At 39.2% G+C, this 27891-nt stretch overlaps 2 protein-coding genes across 7 annotated transcripts; one reads left to right on the top strand and one right to left on the bottom strand.

Moving 5' to 3' along the window:
- The first annotated feature begins 3903 nt into the window (after positions 1–3903).
- Positions 3904–20040, top strand: fxr1 (FMR1 autosomal homolog 1). 6 transcript variants are annotated; one of them, XM_082510976.1, is made up of 19 exons: positions 3904–4010; positions 7736–7788; positions 7913–8006; positions 8111–8182; positions 8276–8424; positions 8636–8729; positions 8936–9052; positions 10500–10670; positions 12552–12630; positions 14426–14535; positions 14699–14785; positions 15402–15533; positions 15668–15893; positions 16103–16196; positions 16302–16411; positions 16735–16944; positions 17177–17254; positions 17906–17988; positions 18124–20040. In XM_082510976.1, the coding sequence occupies exons 1-19, from the start codon at positions 3960–3962 to the stop codon at positions 18310–18312; spliced, it is 2199 nt and encodes a 732-aa protein (XP_082367102.1). In that variant the 5' UTR covers positions 3904–3959; the 3' UTR covers positions 18313–20040. The 6 variants fall into 6 exon arrangements, with proteins under 6 accessions (XP_082367102.1, XP_082367101.1, XP_082367105.1 ...); XM_082510975.1 differs by having other exon boundaries at positions 14690–14785; positions 16738–16944; XM_082510979.1 differs by lacking the exon at positions 15402–15533 and having other exon boundaries at positions 16738–16944.
- Positions 20041–22727: 2687 nt separating this feature from the next.
- Positions 22728–27859, bottom strand: dnajc19 (DnaJ (Hsp40) homolog, subfamily C, member 19). Its single transcript, XM_082510994.1, has 6 exons — positions 27727–27859; positions 27320–27371; positions 24404–24477; positions 24183–24262; positions 23893–23963; positions 22728–22885 (listed from the first exon to the last, which is right to left on the bottom strand). Exons 1-6 carry the CDS (start codon positions 27727–27729, stop codon positions 22815–22817), a joined length of 351 nt encoding a protein of 116 aa, XP_082367120.1. The 5' UTR covers positions 27730–27859; the 3' UTR covers positions 22728–22814.
- Positions 27860–27891: the final 32 nt, after the last annotated feature.

Genomic DNA, 27891 nt, shown 5'->3' with positions numbered 1-27891 from the left:
GTAATTTTCTTTCCTTAAATAAGGAAGAAATTGGATAGGATGAATGAAATTTGGCTGTCATATTGCAATGATGGTGCAGCAGGGAGATTATGTGTTTCACATAATCGTTCATCATTTCCCAACCAGTGTTCGGGCTTAGCATAATGGAATTGGTAAACTGGTTTAAATCAGAACGTGAGGACAGACTATCAGGCAGACTGTGAGGGTCTGTGGTAATGTCTTCAGACCAAACAGAATATTTTCACCACAGAGCTGCGCGCGAGCTGAATTACACACAGTGCGAATACTACAGGAACACGGCGTTTTCATCTCCGCCTCATCACAGCGACAGAACACGTCGAAAGATACCTCAGCACATCCTGAAAGATGTACCTTTTTTTTTGCTATGTAAGAAAAAGAAATAAATATATAATTTGTATTTAGATTCATGCACCTGGTTTAAAAAAAATTTTATACATGCATTTAAAGCTAAACAGTGTACATCATTAGTCATTTCACCTAATAGCAAAGTGTACTGTCTTATTCTGAAAGAATTTATCCTTGGATCAAAGCTCACTAGAACAAAACATAAAACTGCAATTAAGAAAAAAACAGATTATTATAAATCCTTATGGGGTATATTGATTTAAATTCAGCCTGTGATTATTATGTTCCACATAACACATTATACGTAAAACCACTGGGTAAATCCATATACTGTATATTTATTTTTTTACGACTTCACATTATTCTTTATTGAAATGTATTTGGACACGGTGGACGTTTTGAAGAAATAAATGTCATAATTAATTCAATTATATTATTTTTGTTTTGTTTTTGTTTTTCAGGCATGTGTTGACATAGCCCTTTGAAAGGTCATTTTGGAAAAAAGACCATTTCAAATAAATCTTTGGTATTTAATTATATGATGAAATAATTGCTATCTGATAAATAAATACTGTGATTTTAATATTGAACTTAACCTTAAGATTTAAAAAATATACATTGTCAGCACCTGTTGAAGTGTTAAGCAACACTTACATGGTTCCGAGTACATTTCTGTGTCTACAGTCAGTATATCTTTACATAATTCACACACAGTTACACACAATGATATAAGAAGACAAATGTTCACTTTCTATGTGTTTCAGTTCGTTCTTCTTAAAAAATAAAGATCATTGTCATATGTGTCATTCTGTGAATTGTTACTGAAATTCTGTTCATCTGGGAGTAAAAAAATCTTTCCAGGTATTTTAGTTGAATTTTGATGTTGGGGCTTTCCTCTTTATTTGCAACCGTGCAAACAGATATGACCACCAATTTGTTGCAAGTGATCCTTTTGGGGTTTTTTAATAACTAAACAAATGTCCAAGTGACATTTCCAAACTGACACAAAATGAATCTGTTCTCCATCCAACTTGACGTGTATCGATGAACAAAAATACTAGCTTGCAAATATCAGTGCACACTGTGTACACACTGATGTTATATTGCTGAGGATGATTTATAGTTTATCTCTGGTGCAGTCTGATGGTCTGATCAGAAATAATACAGCATCTGCTGCACAGTGATAGCAGACCTCAAGAGAATAACTAATCGCCACTAGGTGTCACAGTGGCTGTTTGTAAAAGATGAGCCAGCACCTGCTCTCTGTTTGTCTGTCTGCCACATTCAGTGTAGAGTCTTATGTGCTACATGTTCCTCTACCAAATCTACAGAGTAACCCTGCCAGGAAGCTTTTAGAAAACTATACCTAGATAAATAAATGATCAAAAGATACACTCAAATTAGGCGTATTTTTCCTGTGAAAACGGGGATAAAATAATATTGGATTCAAGCACCATTAGCTGGAAGCAAATGTCACCTGCACTGGATGTGAAGGTATTCTCAGTACTTGAGATATTTTGACAATTTTGAACATTTTTTGGTCAGCTGTTTTGTATTACACGGTTTTTATACACTTTTCTCTGTGCAGGAGAAATGAAGATCTCTTAAAAGGTAATGTGAACTTGGCTACCTGTGATAAATCATTATACAAATGAGCCAAACTTACTAATGTGAACACAAGGAAATAGGCCATTGCATCGAAAAAAGAATAATGAATACTGCATTACTCCTCAGAATGCACACTAGGGGAGAGATGTGCTAGTTCTCTTCTTCCCATATCTTTTTAGCACAACAAAATGATAAAAATACAGAAACTCTGAATTTTAGAGAACTGTAGCTTTTGCTGTTAATACAGCAGTTTGCTGATTACTCATTATGTTGTACTACACACCAATGTATGTCAGTTGGCTGATAACAGAAACACTGAAAATAAGTTTGTCAGTAAGGCATTGAACCACAGATTTCTGGAACACTATGCAAAATAAACTCCATCTGTTGTGTTTTCCAAAATATTTTGGTAATATTATAATTAACATTACCAACCTGTGCATGTGCCCGGTGGCTAGAATATCTATTTGGGGTCTTTTTTTTTTTTTTTTTTGGAAGCGCACCAATTATTTTAGCAACTACTGTCATCATTCTGGAAGAATGAACTTTCATCAGGACCATAAATGCTTCACTGTAGGACAAATGTCATCACTCTGTATGACTTTGAAGTGACTTGTGCGTACAATGGCAATGCAGGGATTGAAAAGGGAATCACTGGAACAAATCCCCACCTGTAAAAAAAGAGGCGAACAGTCAGAACTCTTTGCAAAAATGAGGTGAGGTCCCTGTATTCTTCTTTTTTTCCCTTCTTCCAAGGCACCACAAGTTTGCCTTTTCAGAGCTATTCATCATACTGTTTAATTTTTCCCTGCTGCTCAGTACACTGCTACATTTTCTTATACCTGAGAAGATGTAGTTTCATAGGCAGGTAAAGCTGGATTTTTAAAATGGGTTTAAACACTGGAAATTAAAAAACTGGAGCATGTATCTCTTAAGTTTGAATCTCGCACCACAGAGATATGCACAGCAAATGTCTTTTTTTTTTTTTTATCATAGTCTAACTACAGGTGAACAAAGCATTTGACCCTTTTTCTACAACTCTCATTACTGATGACGTTTACTATTAGAGCAGCGTTTCCAGCTGTATCCCAATAAAAGAGACCTACATTTATATTCTGATAGTGCACTTTTTTTTCTTTTTTTTTTTTTTTTTTTACAATTTCATACAAATTTAGAACTGTTGACAGTAGAGTCCAGGAAAGTAATTCTGAAGTAGCAGCAGATAGTTGCCCCTCCTTAAGGTGGGTACTTCCTGTTAAAATGGTGTTTTTCTGTTCCACCCTCACCTAGTGCCTGCTCATAGGGGTACGTTTGATTGTTGGGCTTTTCATTCTAATGCTTTAAGCTCTTTACCTTGCAGGATGAAGTGCCGTGAGGTAACATTTGCTATGATTTGGCAGTATGTAAATAAAATGAACCTTAATTGAATTTCATCAGAAATTGACTGTCTTTAAGTTTGTGGTTTTTTGGGGGGGTTTCGGTCCTTCACTACATTTGCAGAGTAAATATTGCTCCTAAATATCACATAATCAGACCAAACTTTTTGTGTTACAATCCTTCCACCGTAGTTCTGCTAGGAAACACTGCTCCGGAAACTGAAATGGGGATTTACTTTTTACTACAAGTATTGCATCTGAATCAGCTATCTTGACTAGGTCAGTTTGGTTGTCTGTGTTATTGCAAAGAATGGAATAACATGTACTGAAAGTGATTTAGTAGGTGTCTTCTAATGGTCATTACAACAGCACAATAAAACGGGACTAAAACTACAAAACATAAATAAAAGGGCATTCATCTTTTGTAGTTTCACTTTTGGTTTGTCAGGTAAGCTACATTAGAATAACAAGTTATATTTTCATTTTAATTCAGTTTTAAATGTGCAAATTTTACATGTACTTGTTGTTATACATTTTACTGGTGCTAAGATGTCAAGTCCTGACGCTTGAAGGAGCACCTGTCGTCCCAACATCCTTTGCGTTTCCAATATGGAAGAACTGGCGGTGGAGGTCCGTGGCTCCAACGGGGCTTATTACAAGGTAAATACCGGCTTATCAATGCAGTTTCAAACATAAAAGTTGTTCATACGGTACAGTATTCTAGTTTAAGTCTCGTGGATTGTGGCAACATGATCCGACTTCCTCTGTACGTACCCGAGAGTTCGATATTAGCTTGTACTAGCAATGCTAGCCATAATTAGCAAGCTAAGCTAGCGTCACTCCCATGTCCTCGCCAGCTGACACTTTTGAGGACCTTTCTTCAAAGCCAGTTTGGAAGAACCGCAGTCTTGCATGCGATAACTTGAATACGTAACACAGAGCAGGTGTTATTAATTTTATTTGACTTCTTGTGCCGCTTTCTCGAGCTGAAAGTTAGCTAACTTGTTAGTTGCCTAGCTGTTGACGTCGAAAGATGTTGCTGAAGTAAATAGTATCTGCATGTGTCATCATTGGCTATTGAGCTGATATCAGAAACACGGAGGACCAGCCCATTATACCTTGACGCAGTTTACTAAAGTGTGTCGTGTTGTGAAGGCACCATGGTTGGTGGTGTGAGAGATTTTGAAGTCTCTCTGCACAGACTTCACGACTGACTGTCGCTGTCTATTATTTGATACTCCATCATTCCGAAGCTATTTTTTCGGTATGTGTGAGCCAGCTGTTCCTTGTCAATCCCGACCAGCTGGCATGTCGAGTGGGTCACTGATACCATCGACTTTAAAGCTATTTCTAGACGTGCTGCCCACAGCAACACCCTCGCCTCTTCTCCCCGTGTCTCCTCTCTCTTCTCATTTTTCTCCAGACTTTCAAGTTTTTCTTTCTTGTCTCACCTTCACATCCCATGACTTCTTTTGTACTACTGCATTTTCACACTGTTCTCATTGCTTTTCCTTATTTAACACACCCCTTTTTTTCCCTGGGCGATTCTGTCCACTCTGCCACCCCTGTGTCTTAAACTCTTTAGACATACGTGTGTGTGCTTTCTTTGAATGTAATCAACACCGTCCTTCACGCAAGCGAGACACATGGCTTAAATAAGTGTCTGAACGCATTGAACCTGGGGTTCAGTACTTCCAAGTCTGGTGTGTAGTGTTGGGTACCTCACGTTTGACTCTAGCACAGGCGTTGTGCCAAAAAATGATCCACTGCCAAAACTGATTTCTGATGTTTCTGTGTGTGCGTGTGTGTTTTCTTTTTGTTGGGGCTTTTTTTAATGATATCTTTACTTATGTTGTTAAATAGACTGTAGTCATTAGGATTTATGTAGGAGTTATACGTTAAGTAAGGAAATGACTAGTTTTACAGTGTTTTTATGTCTCTCTGTTATTGTGCCTGTGTATGAAAGAACTGTGATGATATATTTGTTGCGTTTTCCACTGCCCTCTTGGCCAGATCTGTCTTGAAAAAGGCTTTTGTAATGTCAATATCACTTTCTGGATAAATAAAGGATATATAAAAGTAATTTTGCAGCTTCCACCCTGTGATAGGAATGTTGTCAAATGCTGGAAAGCAGTTCAAACTTAAACTTGCAAAATCAGAATCAGAATCAGAATCAGAATACTTTATTGATCCCTGGGGGAAATTATTTTTTGTTACAGTGCTCCATTTTAAACCAACATTAAGACAAGACAGACAATACGCTAACTAAGAATAGTACAATATATACATATATATACATACATACATACATAAGTCACTCATAAATAAATAGTTGGAAAAGAAACATGTGTAGTTGTAGCAGCAAACAGTGTGTTAAGTGGATGCGTTGTACAGGGAGATGGCCACAGGCAGGAATGATTTCCTGTGTCGTTCAGTGGTGCTTTTCGGTAATCTCAGTCTCTCACTGAACGAGCTCCTGTGACTGACCAACATGTCATGGAGTGGGTGGGAGGTGTTATCCAACATTGTCTTTATCTTGGACAGCATCCGCCTCTCCGACACCACCTTGAGGGAGTCCAGCTCCATCCCCACAACATTGCTGGCCTTACGGATCAGTTTATTAAGTCTGTTGGCATCTGCGACCCTCAGCCTGCTCCCCCAGCATGCAACAGCATAGAGGATCGCACTGGCCACCACAGACTCATAGAAAATCCTCAGCATTTTCTGGCAGATGTTGAAGGACCTCAGTCGCCTCAAAAAATAGAGACGACTCTGGCCCTTCAAACAAACAAGCAAACAAACAAGTCCATACTTATCAAATATATCATTTTGTTTTTTATTTATTTAGATATTTTACACACTAAACTATCTTGTGTTGGTCACTATCTGTTACCATCAGTGGTGCTGATGTCACTGTCACAGTATTAGCATACCACAGTATTAAATAGTAGTGCTAGACTATTATCGGTTTTGGTTACGTACTAAGGTTTCAAACATGCTATCTCACATAGTGTAAGAAAGTATGATTGTTTACTGCAGATAATATTCTAATATGCTAATAAATGCAGTGTTAAACATGTTAAAACATAAACTAAGACAGTGACAACAAAGCTCTCTTTCTCTGATAGTAATTGATCTAACTGCCGAATTACCTGAAGAAGCTCATGAAGCTGTCAGTGTCTCACTAAAATACTTTTCTTCAGTTCACTGCCACTGCCATTGTCCTTTGTTTTTGTTGTTCTTTTGTTTGTTTTCTGGTACGTTTTCTGGAAAGTTGCTGGTTTCACTGCCTGCAAGTTTGGCTTTGATTCAAAGACAGGAGGCCGAGCTGGAGGTGGCAGAAGTGAAGATGTTTAGATTAAGTTAGAAAATGTAATGTAAGAACAAGATTAGAAATGAGTACATCAGAGCAACAGCTCAGGTTGAGCATATTGGAGACAAAGTTAGAGATGCAAGGCTGAGATGGATGAAAAGGATGTTGAAGATGGAGCTGCCAGGCAGGAAGAAATGAGGAGGACATCACAGATGGTTTATGGATGTAATGATGGAGGACATGCAGACTGTTGGTGTGACAAAGAAGAATGCTAGGGATAGGGTGACATGGAAGCAGATGGTCTGCTGTGGCAACCCCTGAAGGGACCAGCTGAAAGAAGTCTTTGTTTATGGCTTTCAGATTTTACTAGTCCAGTTTTAAGACCTCTGCTGCTGAGTGTTGTGGCAGTCATCAGTATCAGTCAGCTGCTAATTGACATCCAACATCCTGAAAGTTGGAGTGAAGCTGTGGGAGGCTATGCTACTTGGTTATTAAATTATTTGCAGGGGAGAAAAGTATTTAAAAATCAGATAATATAAACACATTATGTAATAGTTCTTTTAAGAAAGCCAGTGTGTGCCTTCTATACACAAAAGCTCAAGATCACTTATCTGCGTGCACATGCCCACCTCCTGCAACAAATTGAATCTAAATCTGTGGGAAACGTAGTTATGTTCACATTCAGTTTTACACTTTGTGCTGTCACACTGTATCCTAGTGTTTTAACAAACATGTTCAATTTGCTTCTTTTCATGCAGGGTTTTTAAGTATTTTAAATTCATTATTGTGCACATCCTTGTATACATCCTAGCACTTTTCTTCAGAATTGTTTGCTAGTGCTTTGCATATCTTAGCATGTTACTGTGAGTTGTATACAGATGAGATAGTGGCAAACAATCAGCAGGAGTGTGCATCTTGTCAACAATGCGTATATACTTTGTGTGCATGCACAAAATAAAAAAAATGGGTTCCCATACCCAAAATGTCACTTTTTCTGCTAGACATAAAAAACTCTTCTTTTAAAGCAGGAACTATATTTAACCGCTGATCTGTGTTTCTGTCCCTCCTGCAGGGCTTTGTCAAAGATATCCACGATGACTCTCTCACTATTGCCTTTGAGAACAAGTGAGTCTTTACTTCTTCTGCATTTGACCAGTTTTCATAAAACATGTAAATTTAATATTTTATCATAGATCCAGAACCACCATGTTTTAGGTAAAAGAAAAAAATGGGGTCTTTTTTTTCTCAGTTGGCAGCCAGAACGCCAAGTGCCCTTCAGTGATGTCAGGATGCCCCCACCTGCTGATGTCAAGAAGGAGATTGGAGAGGGTGACGAGGTGGAGGTAAGGACACAGATATAAGTTCTCTCCTTTTTTCTTTTCCTCTTGTCCTCACCTGCTTGTTTCTATATGTGCCTTATCCTGCTTATGTTTTCGTCTCCTGGCAGATCTTTTCTAGAGCCACTGAACTTGAGCCGTGTGGTTGGTGGTTGGCTAAAGTCCGCATGATGAAGGGAGATGTGAGTAAAACCTTTTTTGTACATGTGACTATAGGCACTATGAAGAGTATTCTACTTATTCATTTTTTTTGTTGAACCTTTCCATATTTCCAGTTCTATGTGATTGAGTATGCAGCCTGTGACGCGACTTACAACGAAATAGTGACCTTTGAACGTCTGCGTCCGGTCAACACCAACAAGGCCATCACCAAGAACTCCTTTCACAAGTGCTTTGTCCCGGTTCCTCAGGATCTACAAGAAGCGTATGTACAGCACCTTTACAGCAACAAAATTAGAGACAGACAGATTTTAACTAAATTCACAGGCTTGTTTAGTTCATTAGCAGTGAGAGTGTGTATATGCAGTAGAGCCTTTATTGTACCTGTTATATATGGTCTGTCTCGTTTTTTCAGTAGATGTGAACTGTTTGTTTAAGGATTGGAAGGTAATATGTTTTTTGTTTTTTGTGGACAGGTGCCAGAATGAAAATGCTCATAAAGACTTCAAGAAAGCCGTGGGAGCCTCTCACATCTCATACTGCCCTGAGACCAGCCAACTAGTGATTGTGGTAACTGGCTTTCTGTGATTCTGTGGTGACATGTGGAAATGTACAGTAGCACCAAGGCTAATGCACGATGTGCTACACCTTTATCCTGCCCTGCATGTTTGTCTAATACATGACTCAGCTGTTCATTTCTTTTAGTGATTATGAGCAGAGGAGTATCCCCACATATTTGCATAAGTCTTTTTATTTCCTGTGTGTGTGTGTTTTAGTCCACCAACGAGACGACAGTGAAGCGTGTGTCTTTGCTGAGTGACATGCACCTGCGCAGCCTCAGGACCAAGCTACTTCTAATGTCACGCAACCAGGAAGCCACAAAACACCTTGAGGTAGGGTGATGGCAAGAAAAAGACCTGTTACTGAGATGTTCTGGGGTTACTGTATGCACTGTAGTTGCCTTGGAACAATCTCAGTTGGTAGTTCAGGCCATTTATTATGGTAAATGGTAAAATACAATCCTACTGCTTAAAGTAAGCTAAAACAATAGCCAAATTATACTTTTTAGTTGAGCAATTGTCGTTTTGCTTATAGCTTTTTATTGTGCCATTTAGTATTGGGCAGTGATCTCCAGACTGATTGTTGTATAATACCATAATATAATACAATAATTGAGGTGGGAGAGTGGGGTTAACATAGTGCGGTGCACTTAATGCAAGCTGTGTGGCTGAAACTTAAAAATAAGAGAAAAAAAGAAAGAAAGAAGTAGGTAAGTAACTGGCAAGTTTATTTTCTACTTCCAGTTCAAAAAGAACTAATGTGTGCTGTTCCAGCAGGGTGGCCTTCATATACAGCAGGGATGGGGGAACTCCAGACCTCAAGGGCTGGTGTCCTGCGGGTCCTTGATCCAACACAGCTGATTTAAATGGCTAAATTACCCTCTCAACATGCCGTGAAGTTCTCCAGAGGCTGGTAATTAAGTAATCATCTGATTCAATGTGTGCTGACCCAGGGTGATATCTAACATCTGCAAGACACCGACATTTCAGGCCTGGAGTTCCCCACCCCTGATATACAGTGATGGATGGTTTAGCCTATCATTGGGTGACTGTAAGTAGGCGGATGATAGCTGAACAGCAAAAACTGTATAAAGTTATAACATTTGACAGACTTTTTTCTTTAACTAAACTTTTTTTCCAACAAACTTGTTCAGTCTGTTTTGATTGTTGTTTTTTTAATTTCATTTTCTTTTTGAAGTAGCTCACCTGTCTCTGCTCAGCCCTGCATCATGTGCTCCTCATACATATTAATCTTTTAATCTAAAGAAGTTAAGGAAAGAAGACAAAGTAGCATCTTTCCAAATACTTTAAAGTTACATCTACAGACAGGAATCCTCTTCTTCTTTGACCTCTAGTTTTGTGATGGTGGATCAGTGTAGCCGTTCCTTACAGAGTTTGAAGTTGCATCTGTGTCACAAGTGTCAGTAATATGTAGAAATACTGAAATGAAGATATAGTGAAGCTGATAAAGTTAATGACTCATGAATCTGATAAGTGTAATGTAATGCATGGAAAAACAAGACAAAAAAATGCCTTGATTGGCAAGCCACTAGCAGTTCCTCTGATCATTGTCAGTCCATGAGCTCAGCATCCTTGGACACAACCATATTACCAAAGATATTTCAATAATCTTAACCTCTGTAAGGTCGAGCATTTAGTTTTTGAGTTTAAATTAACAGTACACTTAAATTTGTTATTGTTCAGTTTTTGTACAGGATGAAAGCTTCAGACAGAGCTGACTGAGTTCATTGGTTTTGACTATGTCTTGTGTTTTTCGTAGAACTCCAGGCACTTGGTGTCTTCCTTCCAGGAAGAGTTTACAGTGAGACTGGATCTAATGGGCCTGGCCATTGGCAGCCATGGTAGCAACATCCAGCAAGCCCGGAAGGTTCCAGGTGTAACTGCCATTGAGCTGGATGAGGAGTCAGGCAATTTCAGGATTTATGGGGAGGTAGGTTGGTAATACAGGAGGTAGTAGGGTTACTGGATTGTACACCGGGTAAAATAACTATTTAACATGTCAAAAATGATCTAAGTCACTTTTTAAAGATGCTATTGACATAAATTCTCACCAGATGTCGGCCAATCCATACATGCAAAGAAATCAAACCAAAGATGTCCATAAATTATGTGTAATAATGAGAAATGTCTCAGTTGTTGAAGTTCATTCAGTACTTTGTACAAAAGCCTTTGTTGGTGACAAGAGCTTCAAGGCGCCTCCTGTATGGAAAAGTAGTTGTAATGTGGGATTTATGTGATTCTTCCACATAAATAGTCTTTAAATCCTAAAGGGTTCTTCTATGAAGAGTTTTAGTTCTTTCTCTGAAAATTTTATAAAGGAGACAGGTCAGGTGATTGGCTGGGCCATTCTAGCAGCTTTTTCTTCCTCTGAAACCAGTTGAGAGTTCACTTGGCTGTATGTTTTTGATCACTGTCTTGCTGAAACATTCATCCTCATTTTATCTTCATCATCCTGGTGAACGGCAGCCGATTTTTATCAAGAATGTCATGGCACATTTTCCACGTTCATCCTTACTTTAATAATATGAAGCGTGCCAGTGCTGTATGCTGAAAAACAGCCCCACACCATGATGTTCCCAGCTACAAACATCACCGTTGGTATGGTGTTTGTGGGGTGATGCAGTGCAGTGCCTTATGGCATCCAAAGGGTTCATTTTGGTTTCTGACCAGACTGTTTCCTCTGGGTATTTCACAGGCTTGTCTAAATGTTGTTGTTAAACATGCTTCAACATGCTTTTTCTTCAGCAATGGAGTCGTGCGTGGTGAGTACAATTGTACTAAAACAATTGTACCTGCTGATTCCAGGTCTTTCTGTTGCTGGGCTCTTGAACAACTCTTCTAATAATTCTTTTCACTCTGCTGTCTGAAATCTTATAGGGAGGTCGTTTTATGTTGAAAAATTTGCAGCAATAAGGTTGTGAAGGTCTTGCGAGAGCTCATTGGTTTTACCCGTCTTGTGTGTTTCTTGTGAGACATCTTAGTAATGGGACAGCTTTTTATAGGCCATCATTTGGGACTGAATCAGCTGATAATGAATTTGCACTAAGTGGGAGGATTGCTTTCTAGTTACTGATAGTTACCATGCCCTTTTTCACATTTTTCATGGGTTGTTACCAATGTCTGGTGACAATTTCATGTCAAAAGCACCTTTAGAAACATACTTACTTAAAGAATTGGGTAACTGTTCAATAGATACTTTACCCTCTGTATATAAAAGCAAAGTAAAAGTAATTTCCACAACAAAATCAGTAAATATTTAGTATTTTATCGAGCTTAAATTGGCTAAATTGTCTTTCAGTATATATTGAATTATCAGCAGGGCTTTATTATTCTATACAACAACATGGTTGTCACTCACGTCTTAGCTCCTGCCAGTGAGGATGTGAGAAAGAGAAGTGATGACGAGGGTGACATGGTGTTTAACATGTGCACTTAAACTGGTAAACAGTATAGATGCTTTCTCTAATGGTGAACAAGAAAGAAGTAATAACATATCTTTCTTATGAAATTGTTGCTTTTAGTTGACGAGATTCCTACAAAGAAATGAACACCATTTAAAGAATCCATAATTATTCCTGTATGGCAGGTTATGTGTGAAGTAATATGAAAATGCTGACATGAAATTGGATTTGCTAAGTCTCTTTTTTTAATGGTCTCACATGGAGAATGTTATTTATAAGAGAAATAGCGTGGGACTCTTTAGACGTGCTCTTTGTGTATATACTGTACATGTTGTACAGTGGTAACTGGGTTGTGTATATGTTTTAGCTGAGTGTGTAATATATGTAAGCGACCCTGTGTCTTCCTTTAGACAGCAGAGGCAGTAAAGAAAGCCAGAAGCTTCTTGGAATTTGTAGAGGATTCGGTCCAGGTGCCAAGAAACCTTGTTGGTAAGTAGATTCAACTATTTTAAGAAGGGGATAAAGAAGTTGGTATTTAGTAACAGCAATGAGTAATTAGTAACAAGTCATTCATTCATTCAGTACATTATTTGCTCAACTTCTCAGCAACATTTAAACAAAAACTTTCATCTACAGGGAGTGCAGAATTATTAGGCAAATGAGTATTTTGTCCACATCATCCTCTTCATGCATGTTGTCTTACTCCAAGCTGTATAGGCTCGAAAGCCTACTGCCAATTAAGCATATTAGGTGATGTGCATCTCTGTAATGAGAAGGGGTGTGGTCTAATGACATCAACACCCTATATCAGGTGTGCATAATTATTAGGCAATGTCCTTTCCTTTGGCAAAATGGGTCAAAAGAAGGACTTGACAGGCACAGAAAAGTCAAAAATAGTGAGATATCTTGCAGAGGGATGCAGCAGTCTCAAAATTGCAAAGCTTCTGAAGCGTGATCATCGAACAATCAAGCGTTTCATTCAAAATAGTCAACAGGGTCGCAAGAAGTGTGTGGAAAAACCAAGGCGCAAAATAACTGCCCATGAACTGAGAAAAGTCAAGCGTGCAGCTGCCAAGATGCCACTTGCCACCAGTTTGGCCATATTTCAGAGCTGCAACATCACTGGAGTGGCCAAAAGCACAAGGTGTGCAATACTCAGAGACATGGCCAAGGTAAGAAAGGCTGAAAGACGACCACCACTGAACAAGACACACAAGCTGAAACGTCAAGACTGGGCCAAGAAATATCTCAAGACTGGTTTTTCTAAGGTTTTATGGACTGATGAAATGAGAGTGAGTCTTGATGGGCCAGATGGATGGGCCCGTGGCTGGATTGGTAAAGGGCAGAGAGCTCCAGTCCGACTCAGACGCCAGCAAGGTGGAGGTGGAGTACTGGTTTGGGCTGGTATCATCAAAGATGAGCTTGTGGGGCCTTTTCGGGTTGAGGATGGAGTCAAGTTCAACTCCCAGTCCTACTGCCAGTTTCTGGAAGACACCTTCTTCAAGCAGTGGTACAGGAAGAAGTCTGCATCCTTCAAGAAAAACATGATTTTCATGCAGGACAATGCTCCATCGCACGCGTCCAAGTACTCCACAGCGTGGCTGGCAAGAAAGGGTATAAAAGAAGAAAAACTAATGACATGGCCTCCTTGTTCACCTGATCTGAACCCCATTGAGAACCTGTGGTCCATCATCAAATGTGAGATTTACAAGGAGGGAAAACAGTACACCTCTCTGAACAGTGTCTGGGAGGCTGTGGTTGCTGCTGCACGCAATGTTGATGGTGAACAGATCAAAACACTGACAGAATCCATGGATGGCAGGCTTTTGAGTGTCCTTGCAAAGAAAGGTGGCTATATTGGTCGCTGATTTGTTTTTGAATGTCAGAAATGTATATTTGTGAATGTGGAGATGTTATATTGGTTTCACTGGTAAAAATAAATAATTGAAATGGGTATATATTTGTTTTTTGTTAAGTTGCCTAATAATTATGCACAGTAATAGTCACCTGCACACACAGATATCCCCCTAAAATAGCTAAAACTAAAAACAAACTAAAAACTACTTCCAAAAACATTCAGCTTTGATATTAATGAGTTTTTTGGGTTCATTGAGAACATGGTTGTTGTTCAATAATAACATTATTCCTCAAAAATACAACTTGCCTAATAATTCTGCACTCCCTGTACTGTGCTTATATATCCTCAGTTTACTAGTGTCTCATCTTTTTGACCTAAGCTGCGACATCCTACCTTTTGATCCTTTTCTCTTTTCTTTGTCTTTAGGCAAAGTGATTGGTAAAAATGGTAAGGTCATCCAGGAGATAGTGGACAAGTCCGGTGTGGTGCGTGTCAGGATAGAAGGAGACAACGATACCAAGCAGCCCAGACAAGAAGTAAGCCTGCTACTGCGATGTGTTTACCCCCAACTGCTAAAGCACTGATCCCTATGACAGATGTTTAAAAGTCTATAGGAGTACAGAGCGTACAAACAGTGTCATTTAGTTGGACAGTCCCATATTAACATCTGTGTTGTGTTTTTTTGTTTTGTTGACACAGGGAATGGTCCCATTCACATTTGTCGGCACTAAGGAGAGCATTGGCAACGTTCAGGTCTTGTTGGAGTACCACATCTCTTACCTAAATGTACGAGCACCTTTGTGCGTGTGTCTGCGTGTTGCGTTTGCTAACCTTTTTCAAATGCTGCAATGTGAATTCCCAGCTATGTCAAGCTGCTTTTAATGTCCACTCTGGCACAAGACTAATGACACTGCCCGGCTTTTAGCATGGAAACAGCACACAATAAACATTGCTCAAGCAGGATTGCTTTTTGTATGTGCTTTGCAGATAGTGTTCTCAGATGTGTTATTATAATTTCTTATATTTAATTTGATTTGAATATTAAGTGCAGAAGGATGGAAAATATGTTTGTATGCAGTAAATAGAAATAATATTGAAATGATTATATTACAATATTGTCAAAATATTTCATATTGGAGGCCGTTACTTTAGTTACAATGAAGCCTTCGTTTCCGTATTGTTGAGCTGGATTTTAATTTACCACCAATTCAGTCTTTAGCAAGTAATCTTATATAAAAACGTAGTGCAGGATTCATAGATATGTGAAATTTGCTCTTCTGCAGTCTGTATTTTGCTGTGTATCCATTTTACACCATGTGTATGTGTGGGTCCTGTGCTGTTTGCATGTTTTGTGCTGCGTTGGTGCTTCGTGTGTGCTTTGTTTTGCACCGTTTGTGTGTAGGACATGGTGGAGCTACTTGCAGAGGGCGCACAGCTAGCGGAAGAGCTGAGGCAGATTGTGGATTATACACAGGGAGGCAGCCTAGCAAGATTAAGAATAAACAACACAAGGCGAATTGGATGTGATGTAGATGTGTGTATGGTCATTATGCATGTGTGTGCCGTGATGACTATTTTAAAACAAAGCTCTCAGATTTGCATTTTTTATTTATTTAGTTTAGAACATACTGCTTTTTTTGTATTATTTATCGTCTTCCTTTGCTCTAGGAGGTGGAGCAGCTTCGTCTGGAACGGATGCAGATTGACGAACAGTTGCGTCAGGTTACCCAGGGCCACCGACCAGTTGACAGGGACAGGGGAGAGAGGGGGGAGAGAGGAGGCGGGTATAATACAGAAAACAATGCCAATGCCTCCTCTACGTCCGTGCATGGCAGTCGCTCTTACAACAGCCGAGGGCGTGGACGCAGGGGCCACAACTACAGCACTGGATATGGTAGGCATCTCTAAAAATCAAACGCTATATGTGCAAAAAAATCACATATACAGTAAAATCATGCAGGAGGTCAAATGTTTGGATTGTTCGCACCTGTAACAAGGTGTATAACTATCTCCTTCTTTCTCCCTCTTTGTTCTATCCTTTTTATGTGGGTTATTCTTTCTTTCTTTTTTTTTGTCTTCTCACACGTGTTTGGTTACACTCAGGCAACACCTCAGAGCAGTCCAACGCCTCTGAGACAGATTCTGAGCGCAAAGATGAGCTGAGTGACTGGTCTCTGGCTGGAGAAGATCATGAAAGGTGAGGTTACTGTGATCCATATATTGCATTATCTCACCAGTTTTTGACTAAACTGCTGGTTGCTGTTCTGTGTAATCAATTTCATTTGGTTTGGTGGACTTGCAGGGAGCGGGAGAGAGGCCCACGGCCACAGAGAGATGGCCGCAGAAGGCCAGGACCCGGCCGAGGAAGGGGAAGGGGACGTGGAGGAAGAGGAAGTTACAGCAACAGCTCTGGTAAAATTGATAATTCAAGGAAAGTAGGGACACTCTAATTTGTCTAGGGAGCTTGGAAAGAAAAGCGTCTGGACTTGTTTAAGTTTCCTTGAAGACGTTTCATCCAAGAAGCTTCTTCAGTTCTGGACTGAAGCTTTAAGTTTCCTTGAAACGTCTTTCAGGAAACTTAAAGAAGGCCAGAAGCTTTTCTTTCCAAGTTCCTTAGACTACGACCTGGATGATTGGGAACCTTCACAGATATATTGACACTCTAAGTTATCATTTTCTTCTGTTAAAGTTCTGTTTGAAAGTTTTTGCCTATTAATCTGATCCTGTATGTGCAGCAGGGCCTCGAGACCATGAGGATAACCATCACTATGGAGCCTTGGAGGTAAACACAGAGACCGATCAGACAGCTGATACAGATGCTAGCGACTCCAACTTGCCTGCTAACCGCCGCAGAAGATCTCGGCGACGCAGAACAGACGAGGATACCACTCTGATTGATGGCATGAGCGAGTCAGACAACGCCTCTATGAGTGAAAATGGAACAGGTATGAACGTTACTAGATGTTTGTTGTTGTTGTTGTTGTTGTTGTCGTCTCACACAGTGTATTCAGGTTATACCGACTGCTGTTCTGAGCTGTCAGGACTGTGCAGCAGTGCATCATTTCTATTTTGAAACATAAAGGGCGTCAGTGCAGCTCAAAGTAGATGACAATTGTAGATCGCGATGTAAGTCCCTCCACCCCAATCCCTCTGTTTGTGATGACCTGACACCTTTAGATGACCAGGAAGCTAAACCTCAACGTCGTAATCGTAGCCGACGTCGCAGAAACCGTCTGCCTGAAGAGAGGCAGCCAGGTAACCAGGCAACTGGATCACCTAGTGTGCCCTCCTCCAGTGAGCACTCTGAATGACTTGACTAAAAAAACCTTGTGTTTGTTTGTGTTCCACCAACACCATGCTAAACACAAACTATGGAAAACTGAGCAGTCGTGTTCTTGGCTTTTGCTATTTGATTCAATATGGCTGATCAATACTGTAATATAGCATTTTCTAACAAGGTTTGGTACGTAGAAATATAAGTATGCATCTCTTTTTAGCAGAAAACCTTTTTTTTACCAATAACTTTGTCACAACTTGCTTTTGCTTTGTCATGCTGACATTAACAGCAATTAATAGTCTTGTTTGTGTGGTGTGTCATTGTAAATTGTTCTAACATATTTTGGTGTAATCTTGAATCTAAAATGCATAATTAGTAAAAAGGTTATTCTCAGACTGTGAGAAAGGGCACTTTTTCTTTAACTGTGTACACAGGTTTAATAGTAATTCACTTCACACTGCAAATGCTGCTGTTGTGTGTGTTTCACTAATCTACAAGAACTGTGAAGACGATACAATCCTGATGAAGTTTGGAATATCTGAAACAGATTTGTGCCTCTGCTCTGGTATGAAGGAGTCAGTCTTCATGTGCTTTCATAGTTTATTTTCTCTGTTGTTGTATTTGTTTAGTTACTGTGGCTGACTACATATCCAGGGCTGAGTCTCAGAGCAGACAGATGATCGAGAAGGACTCCCAGAAAAACAAGGATGTGGTCAGTACCTAGTTTACAATATCCTCACTTCTCGCTGCTTTAAAAGCCTGGCAGTCACTGGTGATTTAGTGTTCGTCATTCATTCGTCATTCTCTCTCACCCATCACACACTGTTTGTCCCACCTTTCTGTTTAGGGTCAGGTGGATGTCATCGCCGAACACAGCCCAAACTCTGCCGTGGCAACCACTAATGGTTCTAACGGTGCAGCCGATGGCGACGGCAACAATGGCACAAGAGCTCCCAGGTCTTCCACTGAGAAGTCCACTAAAGTCTCCTACAAGGAGGAATCTAACCCACAAGCTGTTGTTAATGGACTCTCCTAGTCAGGGCAAGGAAAATGGTTTCAAATATTTGAACTTCTAGAGCTGCACTTGATTGAATCTCCATGACTGGAGCAGCTTCAGAAGTGAACCATAACATTTAAAGCACTGTTTTCTCTCTCTCTTTTTTATTTTAGATTTTCCAAATATTTGTGACCTGTTCCGCTGTGCAAGTTTCAGAGGTCAGAACCTGAACCTCCCTTTTTACACCTGTTTTATCCAACTATTCATTTTCCTTTTTTTTCTTTTTTTTTTTACAATAGTTCTTCCTGTATGAGCTTGCCAAAGATAGTCAAACACATAAACTTACAGATGTGTACATGAACTGCTTTTCAGTCCTGTCTTCACTGAGAGCTCTGGGAGAGGCTGCACTGAGTACAGCGTTTATTAAATCAGACAGGGATTCCAGTCAAACCCATACTGTGGTATGAATGCAGCAGTCCTTTTTCTATTCGTAGAAACATCACAGCAGGGTTTTAAAAAGCCTTTTCCTAGTTGGATCCAGAAAAATGCTTCCATAAACTTATTTCAGGATGTAAATTAACTGATCTGCATGGGCAGTAGCACAGTGCAGATTGGCTTGTTGGAAACCCCAAGTATGTTTGACATAAACGTGATTAGCTGTCGTGCCTTGAGAGTAGATTCAACATGTCGTTGCCTGGCTCTGCATGCCATCTGAAATCCTTTCACCTGTTTCTGTGTTAGCCTTCATCTGCCACAGCGGAACCAGACACGGCGTCTCCATGTGCTAAATGTTCTCTTATGGTACTGCGGGAGGTGAAGGCAACCACTGAAACACCCCAAAAAGATTTTAGGGGCATCTTTTTAAAGTCAGGAGTGTCTGTTCTCGTTGTGGGGAGGGTGGGGATGAATCCAGTTATCCTTTATATATATATATAAATATATATATATAAATAAATATATCTGTTGAAGAATTTCACATTAGCTGCTTCCTGTTTTTCCAATATGCAACCACTTGGGTCACAGAAGAAATGCTTTTACATCGTGTCTGGAAAAGAAACTGTAGAAGAGTCGTTTTCTTTGCACTGAAACATAACCTTTCTTCTGTTTAAAACGTGATTGTAGTTGAGTCTGAAAACTGGCTTGTTACCGTTTAGTGCTGGACAGATATGTACCATCAGTGCTCGGCCACCTGGAAACATCTCATTCCTAAACATTGTTTCATTACGTACATCCCGAGTAATGCTTGATGCTGATTAATTTTTTTCCCTCACTAGGAATTCAATAAAGTCACTTGAGTTTCTTTTAGGGTATTGTCCACTTTTATCTGCCCACTGTTGGGGAAAACAGAGCCCTGTAAAAACCGACCACTGCGGTGTTGAGATGTTTCCAGAAAACCTTGCCCAGGTGACGATGTCATTTTCATGGTTCTTCCACACTGGCTGGCTGGAAACTGGTCATGACTGTTCCACTAAGGAAGGAGATATATTTGGTTTATTTATTTTTAAGAAAATGTACAGTATTTAAAAAAACAAACAAAAACAATCTCTTCTGTTTTCTTGACACTAACATGCGATGCTTAGAGGTTTTCTTTTGGGACAAATTTGGACTACTGAGAGTTGTGACATCCCAAGTGTTTTTGTTGGGTCAACTACAGTAAAGTTTTTTTTGTTGTTTTTTTAAGGATCGTCTGGTTGGTTGATGTGCAATATGTTTTGTATGCAGGTGGTTCTTAAATAAACTTGATCTTTCGTGTAGATCTAAAACCCATCTCTGTGTCTTGCTTGTGACTGTTAGCTGTACACATACTTTTCAGGAATGCTGCGTCGCTGCATTGTGTGGAGATTCTGATTTGGATAGTGAATGTGACAATAACCTGTTTACTGATGTGTAAAGTATACTGGTGCAGTTCGAGTTTATTAAACAAGGTTTGTCTTTTTCAAAAACTGAGACATGACCCACATCATCTAACTCTTGACCAAGTTTATTGAAAAGTGTCTTGTTAGTTTTTGTATTATCCTGCAGCCAGAAAGATTATTAAATGTATGAATACAATGTAGGCATCCTTTACTAGCCATGATTTGTATATGATAGCTGTGGTGTCTCTTTTACAAGTTAAAAACTTATGAAATGAGAAATAGGAAAAGTTGTGTCTTTGGCTGAATGTAATGAAGTGTTTTCACCACAGATGGGATCCTGCCAACACACCCTCTTGGCTTCTGTGGAGTCACAGACAGTTTCATGTTGCTAGGTTCACAGACTTAGAAGCTGTTGATTTGGTCACCACTCATGTTTCAGTATCCATCAGACAGAATTTCTTTTTCAGCATACAACCGGCTTCTTTTCACTGGCTAAGCTTCAAAACATTTCCATATGCAAATGCAAAATGTTTCACCTGCTTAAGTTGATTTAAACCACAAATCTGCTTTTGAGTGAATTAACCTGTTACATTGGAACATCACATACAGTGGGGCAAAAAAGTATTTAGTCAGCCACCGATTGTGCAAGTTCCCCCACTTAAAATGATGACAGAGGTCAGTAATTTGCACCAGAGGTACACTTCAACTGTGAGAGACAGAATGTGAAAAAAAATCCATGAATTCACATGGTAGGATTTGTAAAGAATTTATTCGTAAATCAGGGTGGAAAATAAGTATTTGGTCAATAACAAAAATACAACTCAATACTTTGTAACATAACCTTTGTTGGCAATAACAGAGGTCAAACGTTTACTATAGGTCTTTACCAGGTTTGCACACACAGTAGCTGGTATTTTGGCCCATTCCTCCATGCAGATCTTCTCGAGAGCAGTGATGTTTTGGGGCTGTCGCCGAGCAACACGGACTTTCAACTCCCGCCACAGATTTTCTATGGGGTTGAGGTCTGGAGACTGGCTAGGCCACTCCAGGACTTTCAAATGCTTCTTACGGAGCCACTCCTTTGTTGCCCGGGCGGTGTGTTTTGGATCATTGTCATGTTGGAAGACCCAGCCTCGTCTCATCTTCAAAGTTCTCACTGATGGAAGGAGGTTTTGGCTCAAAATCTCACGATACATGGCCCCATTCATTCTGTCCTTAACACGGATCAGTCGTCCTGTCCCCTTGGCAGAAAAACAGCCCCATAGCATGATGTTTCCACCCCCATGCTTCACAGTAGGTATGGTGTTCTTGGGATGCAACTCAGTATTCTTCTTCCTCCAAACACGACGAGTTGAGTTTATACCAAAAAGTTCTACTTTGGTTTCATCTGACCACATGACATTCTCCCAATCCTCTGCTGTATCATCCATGTGCTCTCTGGCAAACTTCAGACGGGCCTGGACATGCACTGGCTTCAGCAGCGGAACACGTCTGGCACTGCGGGATTTGATTCCCTGCCGTTGTAGTGTGTTACTGATGGTGACCTTTGTTACTTTGGTCCCAGCTCTCTGCAGGTCATTCACCAGGTCCCCCCGTGTGGTTCTGGGATCTTTGCTCACCGTTCTCATGATCATTTTGACCCCACGGGATGAGATCTTGCGTGGAGCCCCAGATCGAGGGAGATTATCAGTGGTCTTGTATGTCTTCCATTTTCTGATGATTGCTCCCACAGTTGATTTTTTCACACCAAGCTGCTTGCCTATTGTAGATTCACTCTTCCCAGTCTGGTGCAGGTCTACAATACTTTTCCTGGTGTCCTTCGAAAGCTCTTTGGTCTTGGCCATGGCGGAGTTTGGAGTCTGACTGTTTGAGGCTGTGGACAGGTGTCTTTTATACAGATGATGAGTTCAAACAGGTGCCATTCATACAGGTAACGAGTGGGGGACAGAAAAGCTTCTTACAGAAGACGTTACAGGTCTGTGAGAGCCAGAGATTTTCCTTGTTTGAGGTGACCAAATACTTATTTTCCACCCGGATTTACGAATAAATTCTTTACAAATCCTACCATGTGGATTCATGGATTTTTTTTTCACATTCTGTCTCTCACAGTTGAAGTGTACCTCTGGTGCAAATTACTGACCTCTGTCATCATTTTAAGTGGGGGAACTTGCACAATCGGTGGCTGACTAAATACTTTTTTGCCCCACTGTAAGTGTAATTTCAGTAAGCACAGGAACATTTTTTAAGTTTCTGCTAATGCTAAAGTGTTCAAACCAACTAACATTTTACCACATTAACAACAGCGTGCTGTCGCTAAAAAAAGACATGCAACATAATATTCACATGTCCAAATGTATCTAGTAAAATCACAAGTAGAAAAACTGTTTTTGTTCTCTCACAAAATGCATAATACTCAATGACTCCATTAAGTTTAGCAACTGCTTATGAGACATCTGTAGGTTGGACTAAGAAACACACTTCATGTGTGATCTTAAAAAACGCAAAACAACAATTTGAAGTTCTGTCAAATGGAAACCTCTTTATAGAATTTCACAAAGTCAATATAAACTGAGCAGTAATAATGGCAGGATTCTGGTCTGCACTTGTACAGCGTGATTTTATTTTTAGAACAATCAGTTAGAAAAACTTTCAAGTCAGTCAGTGCATGAATAAGCATCTCCACTTTTATTTCTTGGCCTGCCCGTCCATCAGATCCTTTGCTTCGTTTATCTTTGCTGCTAAGTAGGGAGATCCACCTGCAACACACACACACACACACACACACATAATCACACTTCACGTTGAACAACAAAACAGTTCCTTTTACTATGCAGGATGTTGACAATACACCTAAGACCTGTTAACAGACTTGCCACTCATGCGTAACAGCTCAGGACTACATTCTGAAGTTAAATGTTATGTAAACTTTATTTATACAGCACCTTTCACAGGTCAAAACCCACAAAGTGGGTAAATAAAAACAGGCATATAAAAACACAGAAGACAAAACGATAAAACAGCATACATATGACATCATACAGCCTAAAACTAGTTAAAAGCCAGTCTGAATAAGCGAGTCTCCAGCTGCTTGATTTTTTTTTGCATGATCAGCTTTTCATTGTAAATAAAGTGCAATTGTGAAACGTGGTCACCGATTTTTATGAAGGTTCTCGAGCCAGTGCAGTGTTTTCCAGAACAGAGCTGTGTCGGTTCTTCTGCAGTGATGCCTCAGACTTGTGTGCACAAATACCAGGAGGGTTGAAAGCTTTTAAAGTCTGAGAAGAACTTTATTCCTTGATTTTATTTTTTTGTTGACTGCAAACAAGTTTGAAACTATTTTATTGTTTTATACACCTTGATATATAATCCTAAAGCTGAACACCTCTCTGGACTTTGTGGACCTTGTATCATATTTGTACATTTGGCAGGACTATGTCTGAATGAACTTTTTATGCTTATTCTTTTGTAAAAATTCTGTTGCTCTGCTTTCAGTATACATGTCTCTGATTGTTCTGGTGCTTCAACGCAGCCATTTTTATCCAAATTTGCTGACAGCTACACTGGGAAGTCCCTGCTTGACTTATAAAGTTGACCACCGTTATAGGCAAAGGCAAGTGAAGCCAGATAATGGAAAGATACTCTGATTATACTGAACTTTGTTCATAGTATTTTAGTGGTATTTTGTTTATTTTTTATTTTCACTAGATAACAGACTCATCAGAAAAATAGTCGGTATTTGAGTAAGCACTAAGCTTTCTCTTACCTCTATCTGGATGGTTCAGGATCATCAGTTTTCTATGAGCTTCTCTGATCTTATTCTTGTTGGCTGTGGGACTGAAGACAGAATAGTGGTGCAACAGTAAATGTATGTAACAGTGAGTTATTATGAGTGATTAGTGGTGGTTGTTAAATGTGCTGCTGTAGTGGAGAGACTACAAACAACACAACAAGGTAGCCGTGCAGCACAAGACCAAACCTCTCTGAACCTGGAAGTATTGTAACATCACAGATAGACTAAGAATCAGTGCTGAGTGCTGATCAGCATCCACATACCTGACACCTAAAACCAGAGCAGCTTCTCTCTTTGTCATCTTTGGTTCAAATCCACCTCTATAGTAGCCTCCTCCAAATGCCTGAAACAATGTGTGCAGTCGAGGTTACGAGTTAGGAAAGAGAAAACGAAATGCAGACTGAATGCAAAGACCAACATGTGTCTGTGTTTTCTGCACATCGAACTGGCAGAGTTATCACAGCAAACACGGGTTCCTTCTTACAGTTTTAGGGAAGCTCTGAAGGGCCTGTTTCATCTGGGGTTCCATCTGCTTCATGGCCTGCATGGCATAGCGACCTGGTACATGAAAAAGATGAGACATTTACAGTGATGGGCAAATCCACTTTATCTCAGATGACAAATCAATCTGTGGATTTGTCCCTTAAATGTTTTACTGTTAACACTGATGCGGTTTAGGGTTGGGCGCTGGTGCAACTAACAATACTTTTCCCACGATAATGCTACTATCACAGTACAACAATACAGATACAGTACTGACACTACAAGACAACCTGTAATATATGAAAATCTGAGAATATATTAACTAACAAAAAATCACCTAGACTCACCTAGCTTAACCGAACTACCAAAAAACATTTGTCTTACATCTTCAGTTTCTGCTTAATAATTTATTTGTTGAAAATCAATAAAAAGCCACATAACTTAGAAACTATGATTCTTACAAGTGTGTTGTGTACTGTAAACATATAGAGAGCGTTGTGTAAAGATTTAAAATATCATCACATTTGACCTCTGACCTCTTCTTTAAAGTCAAAGAATGTGAAACTTTCATCTTTTATCTGTAAAACTACTTCAAGTTCTACTACCTTTGTTTAGGACATGATACTGGTATATGGGGATTCTAAAAGTCACATCATAGTTTGCCTCCAAATATCATGTCACCTCTCCCCTCACTTTTACATTTCACGCCTGCCTTTCTTTCAAGTTTATTAATATTATACAATAAACTCCAGTTATTCATGTCCACCTATTTACAAATTAATACCTATAATCTATAGAGGTGGGAATCACCATACATCTCACGATACGATATTATCACAATACTTAACGCACGATACGATATTATTGCAATTTTTTAAAAATATTTTGCGATATTCAGATTCTGTACATAAAGGTAAACTTTATCAATATTCTTATCTAATATCAAAGTCTCGCACTCAGTCTTTCTCTCATTTCAGTCAGTTTTATTGTTGACAAACTGAACGGTTTGTATTACAGTCTAGTCCAACTTAACTGATTGCAACCATCTGGTACAATTATAGCTATTATGAACTATGCAATTTATGAAAACTATGCAGCCCATTCAGCAACTGAAGAATTTGAAAGTAAATTAAAACAAAATATAATTTTACATTAAATAAAAAAGTTTTAAACTTAATTAAAATAAAACATGTCTTAAATTAAAATAAGTAAACTGTCATGTTTATTGCTGCCAAAAAAAAAGTGAAACACATTTGGACATTGAAGGAATGTCAGGATTCTTGCTCAGAAAAAGGATCAACATGCTCTGAAGTCATATCACGATACTACACAGTATCGATTATTCCCCCCACCCCTAATAATCCATGACCTACTCCAAAATAATGTTTGTGGAATCAAAGTAAGCATGTCATGCCACCCTTATCTGATTTTTTCCTGCACTTCAAACTTCCTAAACTTTATATAATACTACTCCCTTAAAAGTAAATACTGCCCAGAGATTAAACGACATTGGCAGAGGTTTGCACTCTCAGGTTTCTGTAATGTAAATGTTCTTCATAATTTAATATCTGCTTTGGAGGCGAGGAGCATTCGCATACTGTTAAATTAAACCTTAAACACAAGGTCAAATTCAAATTTTTATTTGTCACGTACACAGTCATACACAGTACGATATGTAGTGAAATGCTTGGACAACTGCTCGTGACCTAAAGAAAACAAAAAAAGGAAAGGCTATGAATAAGATAGGAAATAAATATGCAAAATTAAAAAGGGTAAATTTAACTAGGAAGGAATAAAATATAAATTAAGGTTAAAAATGAAATAACTGTACAACACAAATTAGAATGAAGGGTAAATTTAACTGGGAAGAATAAGATAAAATATATAAATTAAAGTTGAAAATAAAATAACTGTACAACAAAATACACAATACACAATATAGAATATTTCATGTAGTTTCATGTAGTTTCTGTCAACACACACAGAACTCGCCCTTGACCTACTGATAGATGACAAACGGAAAACCAACATAAACATGAAAGTTAAATCATTCAGTGGTTTTGGTTTTGAGTCAAAAAGAATCTGTTATGATATGGGACGGATAGAACAACAGTCTTCCAAAATATAATATTTATCATTTGTGATGATGGTGCTGCAAAACACCAACTATTATAACTGCAAGTTTATTAGTCAGACTGTAAATCTGTGTTTCACACCATCCTTCCTTCCCTTTAGATTAAATGCATTTACAAAGTGCTTCGCAGTCTACAAACATTTCTAACAATGCTTTTTACTATACATACTATGTGTGGAAAGCTCTGTCACACTGCTGCTGCGCTGCCTGCAACATGTGTTACATTTAGTCTGCATTGTGTGTTTAACCTTTTTCTATGTTAAACATTAAAATTTGCTTTACTTTTGTTAAATATGCAGCTCTACTCTATATGTTTGTGATCAGTCACTCGCTGCCAAAACCGCCTCTTTTATGCGAGTGCTGTCATTGCTAGACCAGGAAATCCAGGGTCGAGTTACTGAGTTGATATCTAGCTTAACCTGACCACTTAGCTAGATTGCCGATGTTGAGAGGTCTAACCACACAGTTATATTTTCTTCATTACATTATTTGTAAGACAGTTCAAGCCTCTTATTCCTGCTCGGGATAGTATATTAAGCAAAATGACACTATAAATGTGCAAAGTGCAAATAACACTATTAAAAAGTTGTCAAAAACATATGTAAATTTACAAAAATAGAACTACGTAGAGCTATTTTTATGTCATCCATATATGTGTATGCATTTTGTTTAATAGTTTCCTTGCAATTCAAGTGCTTTGTACTGAAGTTCAATGTCCATGGTGCTGTACACTAGTGAAACCCTGTCTGACAAAGTTAACAACAAAATTTTCCATTCACGGACCTGCAAATCCAGCTGCTGCCAGAGCCAGTCCCACTGCCACCATGGAGCTGGCCTGCGGAGGCAGAAAGGTGGAAATCAGAAAGCTTCATGACATTAGGGGATACAAAGCAAATCAGCAGACCAGTGACCGCGTTGGAGCTCGCTGCGAAACCCAAGCGGCGTGTTTACATTTGATTTAAACCTATCAATGGTCCAATTATCAGGCTAATAGTGACGTGCTGGTTAAAATAAGAAGAACACCAAACTTTAGCTTAGCTTGGTCCAGTCGTGTTGGGTCATATGCACGTTTAAGTAAAGCTAACACTAGCTTAGCTATTAAAAATAACGCCTCCAAACGCTATTTCCGTAGTCTCTCGAGCATGCAACCATTTTCACATTTCATGTGGTAAATCACGATTTCAACTTACCATGTTTCTGTGTTATGTTCCGTTTATGCTGAAGATTACGACCATAACTTTTGACCTCTCATGTTTTCGTGGCTCAGGCGTCCATGTGTTTATGCCGGAAATGAAAGAGAACTGTCGTAAACGCCGGGTAAACGCAACTCGCAGCTGTTTCCTTGGTTTCTAACG

The sequence above is a fragment of the Aulonocara stuartgranti genome (assembly GCF_965226115.1).
Source record: "Aulonocara stuartgranti genome assembly, chromosome: 17".
Lineage (NCBI taxonomy): Eukaryota > Metazoa > Chordata > Actinopteri > Cichliformes > Cichlidae > Aulonocara > Aulonocara stuartgranti.
The sequence above is the reverse complement of the archived record's forward strand: the minus strand, read 5'-3'. Positions and strand labels throughout refer to the sequence as shown.